This window comes from Salmo salar, chromosome 01 (assembly GCF_965601325.2).
Source record: "Salmo salar chromosome 01, fSalSal1, whole genome shotgun sequence".
Taxonomy (NCBI): domain Eukaryota; kingdom Metazoa; phylum Chordata; class Actinopteri; order Salmoniformes; family Salmonidae; genus Salmo; species Salmo salar.
This window is the reverse complement of record NC_138291.1, coordinates 131,757,549-131,773,506: the sequence shown is the minus strand read 5'-3', so window position 1 is coordinate 131,773,506 and position 15,958 is coordinate 131,757,549. Positions and strand designations below refer to the sequence as shown.

General features: G+C 43.4%; 1 protein-coding gene across 1 annotated transcript in view; it reads left to right on the top strand.

Annotated features, from left to right (window-relative positions):
* The window catches only part of mier3a (mesoderm induction early response 1, family member 3 a), a 56,671-nt gene extending 40,949 nt beyond the window's left edge, over positions 1-15,722 (top strand). The window contains 3 exon segments of the mRNA XM_045688037.2: positions 12,466-12,617; positions 13,184-13,584; positions 13,586-15,722. Of these exon segments, the coding sequence (XP_045543993.2) occupies positions 12,466-12,617; positions 13,184-13,584; positions 13,586-13,636 (604 nt within the window). The 3' untranslated portion in view covers positions 13,637-15,722.
* Positions 15,723-15,958: the final 236 nt, after the last annotated feature.

Genomic DNA, 15,958 nt, shown 5'->3' with positions numbered 1-15,958 from the left:
GTCTTCTAGTAACTCAAACTGTCTATAGAATTCAACTGACAGGCCATCAGGGCCAGGTGATTTCCCTTTTTTCATTGAATTCAGAGCCTCTCTAATTTCTTCAATTGACGCAAACTGAGTGGAAATCATCCTCAATTACAGGGACATAATTCTGAATGTGGCAAATGTAGCTTTCACAACCATCTTCCGGAAATTGAGAGCTGTAAAGGTTTTCATAAAAGGAATTGACAAAGGATGTTATTGTAATGGGATCTTTGCATAAAACATTGTTAATTTTGAGTGCAGTTACAGATTTTCTTTTGTAGTTTCTCTTTTCAAGTGCAAAAAAGTAACTAGTGTTTCTTTCCCCCTCTTCAATTAATTTTGCTCTTGACCTAATAACAAAGGCACCCTTTGATCCGTGTAAAGCTGTTCTAATTCTAGTTGTAAAGATTTAGATTATCTTTCTTTAGAAAACTGTCGAGCTTGCTCATCAACTCTTTTTCTCTAAGGTTCTTTAAGTGCATCAGCTCTTTGGCACGTTTAATGGCTACAACTCTGACTTTATATTTGAAAAATTCCCATCTACTTCCATGACCCAAGTCTTTTCTTGCAAAAATATCTTTGGCTAACGATTTGATGTTTCCAATAAGAGTAGGATCTTTGAGTAGTGTGTTGTTTAATTTCCAATATCCTCGAGTACCTTTTTTTTTTTAAGTTTTTTTTTTTTAGTAGCTTGTAAATTCAGGAAAATCAAGTGGTGATCAGAAAAGGGAGCCAACTGATGATCTACATCTATAACAAAATGGGGGAAATTAGGAATAAAACTATTCTAGATTTACGTGGCATAGTTTTGTTGGTCCAGGTATAACCTTTTGCATCCGTATTGAAATAACGCCAGTCATCATCAACACAGATCCTTGCATAATGTAGTGATGATATTGCTATTTTGAAGGCTTTGACTTGTTCTAGGAGGAAAATGATCAACAGATGCATCAGGTGTTTCATTAAAATCCCCTGAAATAATTGTAAAAGTGTTTCGTTGCTTAAATCCTGTACTTTCCTGGTAAATTGGGTAAAAATTGTCTTATTTGGAGCACGTGAGTTATGTCCATATACATTACAAATGATGAAAATAGCATTGTCAAGTTTAACAGTTACTATGACCCATCTATCTTGTGAAGATGTTGATTCTAGAATGTCACCTTTTTAAACTTGTGAATAAGTGTCAAAACACCAGCAGAATGGTTTGATCCATGACTGAAATAGGCTGTCTCCCCATTGTGATTTCCAAAATTTCAAATCACTTTCACCCAAATTAGTTTCCTAAAGGACAAAAACTGCGTTTACAATATAAAAAAGGCTTTCCTTTACCACTAGCATTCAGACTAACGATATTGAGTGAGTTGAAAACGAACTCCTGCATTAAAAAGAGAGAGAACACAAATTGCATAACAGAAGTAGTAACGTCAACAATATTAACAAACAGTGAACCTTGAGAGGATTACTCTGACGGAAAACTACGCTCAGCTGAGGTAGCGGTGGTTAACAGTATTAACAAATCTATTTACTTCCTTTTTTTTTTAATAGTTTGCAAGTGTTCATCAGTTGTAGTTTGAACTGTACATTTACTCGTGGCAGTACATTAACTGTACTCTTGACAGTACTCACAGTTCCAGTTTGGTTAATGTCAATAGAGTTACCCAGTAATCATTCTTCCTTCGATAAACGCGTGTGGGCCCTTGAACCCAGCCTTCTTTCCCTCTTGTCGTGCCTTCTGTATAAGCGGCCACAGTTTGTCCCTGGCAGTCTGATCCTGCGGTATCAGAGCTTCTTTGATGCAGAGCTTCTTCTCGTCCAGAAACTTGTTCCCCTTGGCCATTTTCCAGATGATGTCCCTGTAATGGCCATAGTTAAGTGCAAAATGATATTGCGAGGGGGTCCATCAGATCTTCGTTTCCCAAGTCGATGTACCACGTCGATCACGTCTCTTAGCTTGTGTTTGATGCACAGAGCCACCTTTCCCAGGATATTAATGACTGCTTCCCTGATATCCTCTCCCTCTACCTCTTTTACACCTTGGATTTTCAGATTCCACCCACGAGATTCCACCCACAGATTCCACCCACAGCTCATTATTTTGGGATTGCAGTTTCAACTCATTCTCTAGGAACGTTATCTTTTCCTTGTTCTCTCTCACAATTTTGTGTAGCTGACTGACAGTTTCTGACAAATTATCGATCTTCTTCGATGTTTCTTCGGTAGCCCGCTCTATGATGGACACTGGAGAGTGTGGCATCTTGTTTAGTCGACGGACTGGATTGCAGAGATAAGTTCAGACATGGAAATGTCATCTTTCATTTTTTTCACCAGTGGATTTTTAATTGGGGTCTGAGGTAAAGAGGTTGCAAGGATTTCATCCTGGTCAGTTTTGTTCTTTCTCTTGCTTGAGTTCGTGGCTTCTTGTGTATCTATGCTACTCTGGTTCTCGTTGTGGCTAGCTAGCATGTCTGCTGTCTTCTGTGAGACTTGAATATTCCGTCTACTATTGTCTTTCTGTCGTGTTCTTCCCATTCAACTTGACAAAAACAAACTCTAAACTTATCCTATGTCCCTAAAACAAGTTATAGTTAGTTTCTTTCAACATTGAGAGCCAATATTAGACTGTTAACCACCTAACCCTCAATGTTGCTTTGAAGAGCGAGAAAACACTCCCCCTCACAGCAACGCCATCTTGGCTTTTTCAAAAACTCAATACCACAGACAATTTGATTCCTGCCAGTGACGAACTGGCGTCAGTTGTTACTATGGCAATTAAAAATGGCGCTGACCATAGCTCAAATAAACCTTGTCGACAATCAAAATACTAATTATAAAGATTTTTTTTGTATTAGTGGATTGAATACATCTCTTTTGCTTAGATTTACTTCCTAAAGTGTTATATTCCCTTTTAAGAATGATGGAGGCCACTGTGTTCTTGGGGACCTTAAATGCTGCAGAAATGTTTTGGCACCCTTCCCCAGATCTGTGCTTCAACACAATCCTGTCTCGGAGCTCTACGGACAATTCCTTCGACCTCATGGGTTGGTTTTTGCTTACAAAATGTGGAAAAAGTCACGGGTCTTAAACTTTCCGAGGGGGGTGGTGTGTGTGTGTGTGTGGTTTAGTCGAGCAGTAACACACAATCTCGGTCGATCAACAGCCTAACCACCAAACAATCGACTAGTTGATTTAATTGGGGACAGCCCTACTCTCTTGGGTTAGTTATAAAAAACTAAGCTCATGAGTCATTTTAAGTTCTACTCAAGAATCAGTGGCTATATATAATTCATTTTAAAAGTAAAATGGATGTAGCAATTGCAGATTGCTGCTTTTTTTTTTAAGAACGAGAAGCATAGAAATAGCAAACGGAATGGCTCTACCAATTGATGACAGATCTATAAGTCACATTTCTTTGTGAATTTGGTAGGGTCACGCACATTTCAATCCTGCACACACGGGACCACTGCCTGGCACAGTCTAATCACGGCTAGCAGTAATCAAATCTTCAGATCACAGCTGCCCAGTGTGCTGCAGCAAAGATTGTCTATTATAGTGACAAGATAGTCAAGTGACTATGGAAATGTATGTCCTCAAAGATAGAAGGCAGATGGGAGGAGGCGAGGTCAGGTGGGACCATTTTAGCCAATGAGAGGTCGGATATGCATGTGAACAACAGGCCATAGAGATTGATAGAGGACTCATCTTTGCCAAAATAGCGTCTTTGAAAGCATGGGCAGTCCCATTGAGTCAATCTCCATTTTAAAGTAGTACATTTTCTTAATTGGCTGATTTGCTCCAAACTCATAGCATTCACCACCCAGTGACTGCCATTGAGGGCTTCCAGCATTTTAAAGTAATGTCCATGCTAAAACGGGTTATATCCACGATGAGTCCTCTATCTCTGTGACAACAGGCACAACTCCGATATAAAGTTGTCTTTGGGGAAGTTGCCAAAATGCCACTTATATCGGTGCATTCGTAAGAACCTAACCATTATATGTACTTGCCTGTTGCATGTGCATGTTTTTGTAATGTGCAGGGCTCATTTGTAAGAGACTAGTCTCAATATGACTTCCCTGTTGGAATAAAGGTAAATTACGAAACTTCTATTTGGTCAAATAAGCCTCGCGTAGCAAATTGGCAATTACATTTTTTTTTTTTTTCACCAAATTCGAGACACATTCATTCACTAACCACATTTCCATCCACCGTTTCTATACGAGTAAAGTCATACCATACAGTGCATTCACTCCTTCCCTTTTTCCACATTTGTTAAGTTAGTTATATTCTAAAATGGATTTTAAAAAATCAATCTACACCCAATACCCCATCATTTTAAAGTGAAAATAGGTTATTAGAAACTTTTGCAAATGTATTAAAAATAAAAACCAGATGTCTTTTATTTACATAAGTATTCAGACCCTTTGCTATGAGACTCCAACTTGAGCTCAGGTGCATCCTGTTTCCATTGCTCATCCTTGATGTTTCTACAACTTGATAGAAGTCCACCTGTGGTAAATTCTATTGATTGGACATGATTTGGAAAGGCACACACCTGTCTTTAGAAGGTCCCACAGTTGACAGTGCATGTCTGAGCAAAAACCAAGCCATGAGGTTGAAGGAATTGTCCATAGAGCTCCGTGACAGGATTGTGTCGAGGCACAGATCTGGGGAAGGGTACCAAAAAATGTCTGCAGCATTGAAGGTCCCCAAGAACACAGTGGCCGCCTCCATTCTTAACTGGAAGAAGTTTGGAACCACCAAGACTCTTCCTAGAGCTGTCCACCCAGCCAAACTGGGCAATCGGGGAAGAAGAGCCTTGGTCAGGGAGGTGACCAAGAACCCGATGGTCACTCTGACAGAGCTCCAGAGTTCCTCTGTGGAGATGGGGGAACCTTTCAGAAGGACAACCATCTCTGCAGCGCTCTACCAATTCGGCTTTTATTGTAGAGTGGCCAGACGGAATCCACTTCTCAGTAAAAGGCACATGACAGCCCGCTTGGAGTTTGCCAAAAGGCACCTAAAGGACTCTGACCATGAGAAACAAGATTCTGATTAAACCAAAATTGAACTCTTTGGCCTGAATGACAAGCGTCACGTCTGGAGGAAACTAGGCACCGCTCATCACCTGGCCAATACCATCCCTACGGTGAAGCATGGTGGTGGCAGCATCATACTGTGGGGATGTTTTCCAGCGGTAGGGACTGGGAGATTAGTCAGGCTCGAGGGAAAGATGAACAGAGCAAAGTACAGAGATATTCTTGATGACAACCTGCTCCAGAGCGCTCATGACCTGAGACTGGGGCGAAGGTTCACCTTCCAACAGGAAAATGACACTAAGCACACACACAGCCAAGACGATGCAGGAGTGGCCTTTGGACAAGTCTCTGAATGTGCTTGAGTGGCCTAGCCTGATCTGACTTGAACCCGATCAAACATCAGAGTGATGGCCTCTCTTAAAAATAGGAAGATCCCATCAGCTTTCTATAGGCTAGATCTACTATATTTATTTCTCAACCTTCCTAATATTAAGCACATTGCTTATCTTCTTACATCTAGACGTTCCGCTAGCGGAACACCTGCTCCAATATCCAATGATGGGCGTGGCGCGAAATACAAACTCCTCAAATCCGAAAACTTCCGTTTTTCAAACATATGACTATTTTACACCATTTTAAAGACAAGACTCTCCTTTATCTAACCACACTGTCCGATTTCAAAAAGGCTTTACAGCGAAAGCAAAACATTAGATTATGTCAGCAGAGTACCCAGCCAGAAATAATCAGACACCCATTTTTCAAGCTAGCATATGTCACAAAAACCAAAACCACAGCTAAATGCAGCACTAACCTTTGATCTTCATCAGATGACACACCTAGGACATTATGTTATACAATACATGCATGTTTTGTTCAATCAAGTACATATTTATATCAAAAACCAGCTTTTTACATTAGCATGTGACGTTCAGAACTAGCATTCCCACCGAACACTTCCGGTGAATTTACTAAATTACTCACGATAAACGTTGACAAAAAACATAACAATTATTTTAAGAATTATAGATACAGAACTCCTTTATGCAATCGCGGTGTCCGATTTTAAAATAGCTTTTCGGTGAAAGCACATTTTGCAATATTCTGAGTAGATAGCTCGCCATCACGGGCTAGCTATTTTGACACCCACCAAGTTTGGTACTCACCAAACTCAGATTTACAATAAGAAAAATTGGATTACCTTTGCTGTTCTTTGTCAGAATGCACTCCCAGGACTTCTACTTCAACAACAAATGTTGGTTTGGTTCCAAATAGCGGCGTTTTGTTCGTGCGTTCAAGACACTATCCGAAGGCGGACACGTATCGTGACAAATTTCCAAATATTCCATTACCGTACTTCGAAGCATGTCAAACGCTGTTTAAAATAAATTTTTATGCGATTTTTCTCGTAAAAAAGCGATAATATTCCGACCGGGAGACGTCCTTTCCGTTCAAAGACTCAATCTAAAATGGACTCTTCACGTGCACGCGCGCACCCGTCTCATTGTTCTCAGATCGACCACTTACCAAATGCGCTACTGTTTTTCAGCCATGGGCTGCAAAGTCATCATTCAACGTTCTGGCGCCTTCTGAGAGCCTATGGGAGCCTTAGAAAATGTCACGTTACAGCAGAGATCCTTTGTTTTGGATAGAGATGACAAAGAAGGCCAAGAAATGGTCAGACAGGGTACTTCCTGTACAGAATCTTCTCAGGTTTTGGCCTGCCATTTGAGTTCTGTTATACTCACAGACACCATTCATTTACATTTTTTTTTTACATTTTAGTCATTTAGCAGACGCTCTTATCCAGAGCGACTTACAAATTGGTGCATTCACCTATAATATCCAGTGGAACAACCACTTTACAATAGTGCATCTAAATCTTTTAAGGGGGGGGGGTTAGAAGGATTACTTTATCCTATCCCAGGTATTCCTTGAAGAGGTGGGGTTTCAGGTGTCTCCGGAAGGTGGTGTTTGACTCCGCTGTCCTGGCGTCGTGAGGGAGCTTGTTCCACCATTGGGGTGCCAGAGCAGCGAACAGTTTTGACTGGGCTGAGCGGGAACTGTGCTTCCTCAGAGGTAGGGAGGCGAGCAGGCCAGAGGTGGATGAACGGAGTGCCCTTGTTTGGGTGTAGGGCCTGATCAGAGCCTGAAGGTATGGCGGTGCCGTTCCCCTCACAGCTCCGTAGGCAAGCACCATGGTCTTGTAGCGGATGCGAGCTTCGACTGGAAGCCAGTGGAGAGAGCGGAGGAGCGGGGTGACGTGAGAGAACTTGGGAAGGTTGAACACCAGACGGGCTGCGGCGTTCTGGATGAGTTGTAGGGGTTTAATGGCACAGGCAGGGAGCCCAGCCAACAGCGAGTTGCAATAATCCAGACGGGAGATGACAAGTGCCTGGATTAGGACCTGCGCCGCTTCCTGTGTGAGGCAGGGTCGTACTCTGCGAATGTTGTAGAGCATGAACCTACAGGATCGGGTCACCGCCTTGATGTTGGTGGAGAACGACAGGGTGTTGTCCAGGGTCACGCCAAGGCTCTTAGCACTCTGGGAGGAGGACACAAGGGAGTTGTCAATCGTGATGGCGAGATCATGGAACGGGCAGTCCTTCCCCGGGAGGAAGAGCAGCTCCGTCTTGCCGAGGTTCAGCTTGAGGTGGTGATCCGTCATCCACACTGATATGTCTGCCAGACATGCAGAGATGCGATTCGCCACCTGGTTGTCAGAAGGGGGAAAGGAGAAGATTAATTGTGTGTCGTCTGCATAGCAATGATATGAGAGACCATGTGAGGATATGACAGAGCCAAGTGACTTGGTGTATAGCGAGAATAGGAGTGGGCCAAGAACAGAGCCCTGGGGGACACCAGTGGTGAGAGCACGTGGTGCGGAGACAGATTCTCGCCACGCCACCTGGTAGGAGCGACCTGTCAGGTAGGACGCAATCCAAGCGTGCGCGGTGCCGGAGATGCCCAGCTCGGAGAGGGTGGAGAGGAGGATCTGATGGTTCACGGTATCAAAGGCAGCAGATAGGTCTAGAAGGATGAGAGCAGAGGAGAGAGAGTTAGCTTTAGCAGTGCGGAGAGCCTCCGTGACACAGAGAAGAGCAGTCTCAGTTGAATGCCCAGTCTTGAAACCTGACTGATTAGGATCAAGAAGGTCATTCTGAGAGAGATAGCAAGAGAGCTGGCCAAGGACGGCGCGTTCAAGAGTTTTGGAGAGAAAGGAAAGAAGGGATACTGGTCTGTAGTTGTTGACATCGGAGGGATCGAGTGTAGGTTTTTTCAGAAGGGGTGCAACTCTCGCTCTCTTGAAGACGGAAGGGACGTAGCCAGCGGTAAAGGATGCGTTGATGAGCGAGGTGAGGTAGGGGAGAAGGTCTCCGGAAATGGTCTGGAGAAGAGGAGGGGATAGGGTCAAGTGGGCAGGTTGTTGGGCGGCCGGCCGTCACAAGACGCGAGATTTAATCTGGAGAGAGAGGGGAGAAAGAGGTCAAAGCACAGGGTAGGGTAGTGTGAGCAGGACCAGCAGTGTCGTTTGACTTAGCAAACGAGGATCGGATGTCGTCAACCTTCTTTTCAAAATGGTTGACGAAGTCATCCGCAGAGAGGGAGGAGGGGGGGGGGGGAGGGGGAGGAGGATTCAGGAGGGAGGAGAAGAAGGTAGCAAAGAGCTTCCTAGGGTTAGAGGCAGATGCTTGGAGTTTAGAGTGGTAGAAAGTGGCTTTAGCAGCAGAGACAGAAGAGGAAAATGTAGAGAGGAGGGAGTGAAAGGATGCCAGGTCCGCAGGGATGCGAGTTTTCCTCCATTTCCGCTCGGCTGCCCGGAGCCCTGTTCTGTGAGCTCGCAGTGAGTCGTCGAGCCACGGAGCAGGAGGGGAGGACCGAGCCGGCCTGGAGGATAGGGGACAGAGGAAATCAAAGGATGCAGAGAGGGAGGGTTGAGGAGGCAGAATTAGGAGATAGGTTGGAGAAGGTTTGAGCAGAGGGAAGAGATGATAGGATGGAAGAGGAGAGAGTAGCGGGAGAGAGAGAGCGAAGGTTGGGACGGCGCAATACCATCCGAGTAGGGGGAGAGTGAGAAGTGTTGGATGAGAGCGAGAGGGAAAAGGATACAAGGTAGTGGTCGGAGACTTGGAGGGGAGTTGCAATGAGATTAGTGGAAGAACAGCATCTAGTAAAGATGAGTTCAAGCGTATTGCCTGCCTTGTGAGTAGGGGGGGAAGGTGAGAGGGTGAGGTCAAAAGAGGAGAGGAGTGGAAAGAAGGAGGCAGAGAGGAATGAGTCAAAGGTAGACGTGGGGAGGTTAAAGTCACCCAGAACTGTGAGAGGTGAGCCATCCTCAGGAAAGGAACTTATCAAGGCGTCAAGCTCATTGATGAACTCTCCAAGGGAACCTGGAGGGCGATAAATGATAAGGATGTTAAGCTTGAAAGGGCTGGTAACTGTGACAGCATGGAATTCAAATGAGGAGATAGACAGATGGGTCAGGGGAGAAAGAGAGAATGTCCACTTGGGAGAGATGAGGATTCCAGTGCCACCACCCCGCTGGCTCGATGCTCTAGGGGTATGCGAGAACACGTAGTCAGACGAGGAGAGAGCAGTAGGAGTAGCAGTGTTATCTGTGGTGATCCATGTTTCCGTCAGCGCCAGGAAGTCTAGGGACTGGAGGGTAGCATAGGCTGAGATGAACTCAGCCTTGTTGGCCGCAGACCGGCAGTTCCAGAGGCTGCCGGAGACCTGGAACTCCACGTGGGTCGTGCGCGCTGGGACCACCAGGTTAGAGTGGCAGCGGCCACGCGGTGTGGAGCGTTTGTATGGCCTGTGCAGAGGAGAGAGAACAGGGATAGGCAGACACATAGTAGACAAGCTACAGAAGAGGCTACGCTAATGAAAATGAGATTGGAGTGACAAGTGGACTACACGTCTCGATTGTTCAGGAAGTTAAGCTTACGTTGCAAAAATGTTATTGACTAAAATGATACAGTACTGCTGGCTGGTGGAGTAGGCTAGCTAGCAGTGGCTGCGTTGTTGACTTTGAACGTGTAGCTGGCTAGGTAACCTCGGTAGTTTCAGTACTACACCTTGTCATGATACAAAGCAACTTTGTAGCTAGCTAGCTAACATAACACTAATCAAGACGTTCCTTGTAGTGTATTTAGTTTCAACAATGCTGCTCGTCGGTAATAGTTGGCTAGGTTAGGAAAAATGGCGTCGCGGGGGACGGAAATAGCTGGCTAGCTAACCTCGATGGCTGGCTAGCTAACAATTATCAATTAACAATTATCAAGCTATGACAAAGACAACTAGGTAGCTAGCTAGGTAACACTGCACTAGTCAAATCGTTCCGTTGTAAAGTATTAGTAACTACAGCGCTGCTAGTCGGTAACGGTTGGCTAGCTGGCAGTGGGTTAATGATGACTAGGTGTGTTGAGTAAGTCTGGCGCCGCGTCGCGGCTGGCTAGCACACCTCGATAATACTCAAACTACACAATTATCTTAGATACAGAGACAGCAAAGACCACTATGTAGCTGGCTAACTAACACTAACGCCACACTAATCAAGTCGTTGCGTTGTAATGTAATAGTTTCTGCGGTGCTGCTAGTCGGTAGAAGTTGGCTAGCTAACAGTGATGACTAGCTAGCTAGCAGCTAGCAGTGTTGACTACGTTAGGAGGACGAAGATAGCTAGCCTCGATAATTACTCAGTTACTCTAAACTACACAATTATCTTTGATACAAAGACGGCTATGTAGCTAGCTAACAGTTTTAGAAACTTTGGAGTGTTTTCTATCCAAAGCTACTAATTATATGCATATTCTAGTTTCAGGGCAGGAGTAATAACCAGATTAAATCGGGTACGTTTTTTATCCGGCCGTGAAAATACTGCCCCCTATCCATAACAGGTTAAATTTACAAACAGGAGTATAGCCTACCTGGCTGGCATTAAAATGTACCACAGGAAAAGCATCCTCCATTTGCTATTTTAGTGCTTAAATCGAGACAGATGTATGATAATGGTCCATTCTAAATCAAAATAAATTTCACATGTATTATTTAGTATATGTAAAGACGATTAAATCAGGAATAGTGTGATGGGTGACAATATTAGCCTATCACTTGTGAATGCCTTAAGCTGGGCATCAAACAGGGCATGCTTTTTTAGCGACTTTTTCGAATCATAGTCACACACCACATGTAGCCTAGCACATAGGCCTATAATGTTTTGATAAGGTTTGTATCACAACTAAAGTGGCCAAATAACTTCTTAAAATTAAGAACATTAGGCTCTACACCCGTTGTAAAGCAGATTAAAATGCATACATACACTCGTTGTAAAGCAGATTAAATGGCATACATACGCAGCGAGTGAGTTTCACGTTTGGGGAAGATAATTTTCACCATACAAATGCACCTTTAAAATAAAAGCATTACATGCATAATTGCATTTGTGGTCACTTTTGAGAATGGGGTTTTCCTGCTAATGGAACATTCGCGCTTATAGCCTACTGCCATGTGCGTATTGCTGCGCTTATAATATGAAGAAATAAATTAGGCTATCAACATTTTAAGAAATGTTCTAATCTGTTGCTTATTTATTTATCGCATAGAATAGATCAACTTTTGTACTATTGGACATGGTAGATTGACATGGGCTAATGCTTTTGCTGTTCGATAGGCTACTCATCTTGTTGGCTGACGAAAAGTAAATGTGGACAGTTCTTCCAATATCTTCAATATATGCGCTTCGGAAACGTTAAGGATGAGCGCACTTGCGTCCCTGATGTCTGTCTTCACTTGTAGCCTGTGAGAAAGACCCGATCATGTGACAGAGCCATGTGAGTGAGAGGTGCAGCAGGGAGAAGGGAATTATAATTATTATATTCAGCCCAAGGGCACAACTGCCACTGGCCACTAAAGGCATAGAGTTTTTTTTTAATTTTTTTTAGGGGGGTTATGGCCACACAAGGGAATTCAGACGGGAAGTTCAAGGAATTATCAAGTGCTTGTCAAATTGTGACTGAGAGACTGGTGTGTGTACAGCCTGCGCAAAAACAAAGCAGAGCTCATGCCTTTGGTGTGAATTTTTTTCAAATCATCATTAGTCGCATCATGCAGCCGTAGAATGTATTAAAAATCAAGATATATAGCCCAACGTTTGTATCACAACTAAAGGACCTGAGATAATATACAAGGCCATTGCGCATTCTCTCCAGTGGAAAACTGTTATGGGGGAGAGGTCTATATTTAAGAGAAAATTAACTAATCACACTTTTTATTTCATAAATGTGAGGATTCCCTTGATAATTTGGTGTCCCTCCCCATTTTACTCACATTTCAAAATTTTGATGAACACGATACTGTTTTATTCACAGAAAAATCTCCTATTTGTTTGTTCCTACCCTCCCTGTAGAGATCTGATGGACAGGCTGGTGGATGAGGCTGAAGGCTTGGTGGTAGACGGCTCGGCTTCTGTGTGCTCCAGTAGCAGTGGAGGTCGGATGGAGTACTCGGCAGAGCACCAGCTCAACCTCCTTAACTCTATCACGGCCAGCGACCTTTCTGGTGAGTAGGGCCACGGGCCAGGACCGAGAAATCAGAGCAGACGAGAGAGATGAGGCTTGTGAACTCCACATGAATTTTGATGGATAGAGTGAAGAATGCGATTAGCAGTGGTAGCCGCTTGGAGCATTAGGCTGTAACATTTAAGCAGTGATTATTTTTTTTTAAATGTATTTATTTTTTTATTCACTGTATGCATCTGGGGTCATACATAGTAAGCTTCTCAGAGTAGGAGTTCTAATCGAGGATCAGGGCCCTCCTGTCCGTGTAATGTTATTCATTATGATATAAAAGTGAAACTGATGTTAAATCTGCACTTCTACTCTAAGATGCTTGATACATATGGCTCCTGATCTTCAAGCTCATCTGCTATGATAAGGGTCCTGACCATGTTGCTTGAACAAGGAAAACCTAGGTCCCTAGCATGTTTTCCTAGTAGGTCACATGGACACCAAAAACTCCTGGCTGTAGCTATGATGCAGTATTTCTGATGAAGGACAATGTCTGTTTAGACACAGTGAAGGTTAATTCCAAGTCTCTAAATTTGCTTCTCCTCCCCCTCACTCCAGCGTTGACCAGCAGTGTGGCGTCTGTATGTAACCCGTCTGACGTGGGCTGCCTGGAGTCCTACAGCTTCCCCCCGTTGGAGGGCCTCCACCGGGGCTCCTTGAGCCATGACGAGTCCCTGGGATTCATCCCCAACGGCGCAGGAGACCCCGACTGCATCAACCTGCTGGACGCCGGCTTCTACCACTCCGACCTGGGCCAGTTGGCCTCCTGCACGGACGACTACGACAGACCCCCCTCCAAGCGCCTCAAAATGAGCTTGCCCGAGACCACTGTAGAAAATGTGGGTCTGGATTATGAGGCACGCCCGCGTCCTATCACGAGCACCAAGATGGCAGTGTCGGTGACAGACTTTGGCAACCTAGTGACCGACGAGGCCAACGGCTACATCGGAACACGACCATGCACACGCACGACACCAGTACCAACCGCACACAGCCCTACAGTCGGAGTGAATGGTTGCTAGGTAACCGTGTGTGAACGGCTGCGCCACGTCACAGCACTTCTCCTTCCCTACTTTATGGTGGAGCCCACCATAATCTGTGTACATATTTGTTCATTGGAGATTATATTTATTTTCTAAAGGTTTGGGGTCCTTGTTTTTGAAAGAAAAGCACTTTTTCTTTGTCTATTAAATTGACATCAAATTTGTAAGTCACTCTGGATAAGAGCGTCTGCTAAATTACGTAAATGTAAATTGTTCAGAAATACAGTGTAGACATTGTTAATGTTGTTGTAAATTACTTTTGTAGCTGGAAACAGCAAATATTTTATGGAATATCTACATAGGTGTACAGAGGCCCATTATCACTCCTGTAGCAACCATCACTCCTGTATTCCAATGGCACGTTGTTAGCTAATTTAAGTTTATCATTTTAAAAGGCTAATTGATCATTAGAAAACCCTTTTGCAATTATGTTAGCACAGCTGAAAACTGTTCTGATTTAAAGAAGCGATAAAACTGGCCTTGTTGATTATCTTGAGCATCAGCATTTGTTGGTTCGATTACAGGCTCAAAATGGCCAGAAACAAAGAATTTTCTTCTGAAACTCGTCAGTCTATTCTTGTTCTGAGAAATGAAGGCTATTCCATGCGAGAAATTGCCAAGAAACTGAAGATCTCGTACAATGCTGTGTACTACTCCCTTCACAGAACATTTGCAAAAGGGTTTTCTAATAATCAATTATCCTTTCAAAATTATAAACTTGGATTTGCTAACACAACGTGCCATTGAAACACAGGAGTGATGGTTGCTGATAATGGGACTCTGTATGCCTATGTAGATATTCCATTAAAAATCTGCCGCTTCCAGCTATGATAGTCATTTACAACATTAACAATGTCTGCACTGTATTTCTGATCAATTTGATTATTATTTTAATGTGATTTTCTTTCATAAACAAGGACATTCTTAAGTGACCCTGAACTTTTGAGCGGTTATGTATGTGTGTGTGCAAAACATTAAGAATGCTTTCTAATATTGAGTTGCACCCCCGTTTGCCCTCAGAACAGCCTCAATTCTTCAGGGCATGGACTTTACAAGGTGTCAAGCATTCCACAGGGATCCTGGCCCATGTTGACTCCAATGCTTTCCACAGTTGTGTTAAGTTGGCTGGATTTCCTTTGGGTGGTGGACCATTCTTGATACATACTGGAAACTGATGAGGTTGAAAAACGTAGCAGCGTTGCAGTTCTTGACACACTCAAACCCGTGCACATGGCAGCTACTACCATACCCCGTTCAAAGGCACTTAAATCTTTTGTCTTGCCCCTTCACTGTCTGAAGGGCGCACATACACAATCCATGTCTCAAGACTTAAAAGTCCTTTTAACCATTCTCCTCCCTTTAATCTACACTGATTTTGAAGTGGATTTAACAGGTGACATCAATAAGGAATCATAGCTTTCACTTGTATTTACCTGTTCTGTCTGTCATGGAAAGAGCATGTTCGTACACTCAGTTTATATGATATACATATGTTTTTTTACTATGACATCAGTGATGTCGTCTTGTACAGAAAAAATATATATATTGAATATAGCCATTTATTTTTCCGTCCGGAATTTTGGGAAATGCCCATCTGTGTCCGAATACTGTGGGAACGGAACTACTGGTGGGAGATTTGTGCTTTTGGGGATCTGTTCCACATCAGTGGAGCATTATCCTTCAAGTGTTGGTGAAACTCACCACTACATCTGACTAGTTCTCTTTCCTCGCTGGCTGTATGAGCAGCATTCTCTCACCATTGCTACTTTCCCAGTGTTTACAGGTACCAACGACCTGGCCCTAAATGTAGCATTTTGTAAGACGGTCCCCAGGTTTTGTATATTTTGTACAGATGTACTACTTGTCATCCATGTGCAAAACACTTTTTTTGTTAATGTTTGCCTCTGTATGTGTAACCTTTATTTAACTAGGCAAGTCAGTTAAGAACAAATTGTTATTTACAATGACTGCCTACCCTGGCCAAACCCAGATGACGCTGGGCCAATTGTGCGCCGCCAAATATACTGTAAATAAAGAGAATGTATATTCTTTTATTTGCTTGTTTTTAAAATATTTTTTCTCTCCTTCCCAGAATTTAATTAGATGGAAATATCCCAGGGTGGCCTGGGTATTTATAAACATTGGACTGCAACATGGTCCTCAACATAAGCTTCTTTGTTAATCTGAAAATGCTTTGTAAGCAGACGTGGGCACAATCAGCTGTTTAGTTTTAAATGCGCTATAGTAGTTATATTTGACATGATTGTTATTTTTAAGTTAAAACAATGCA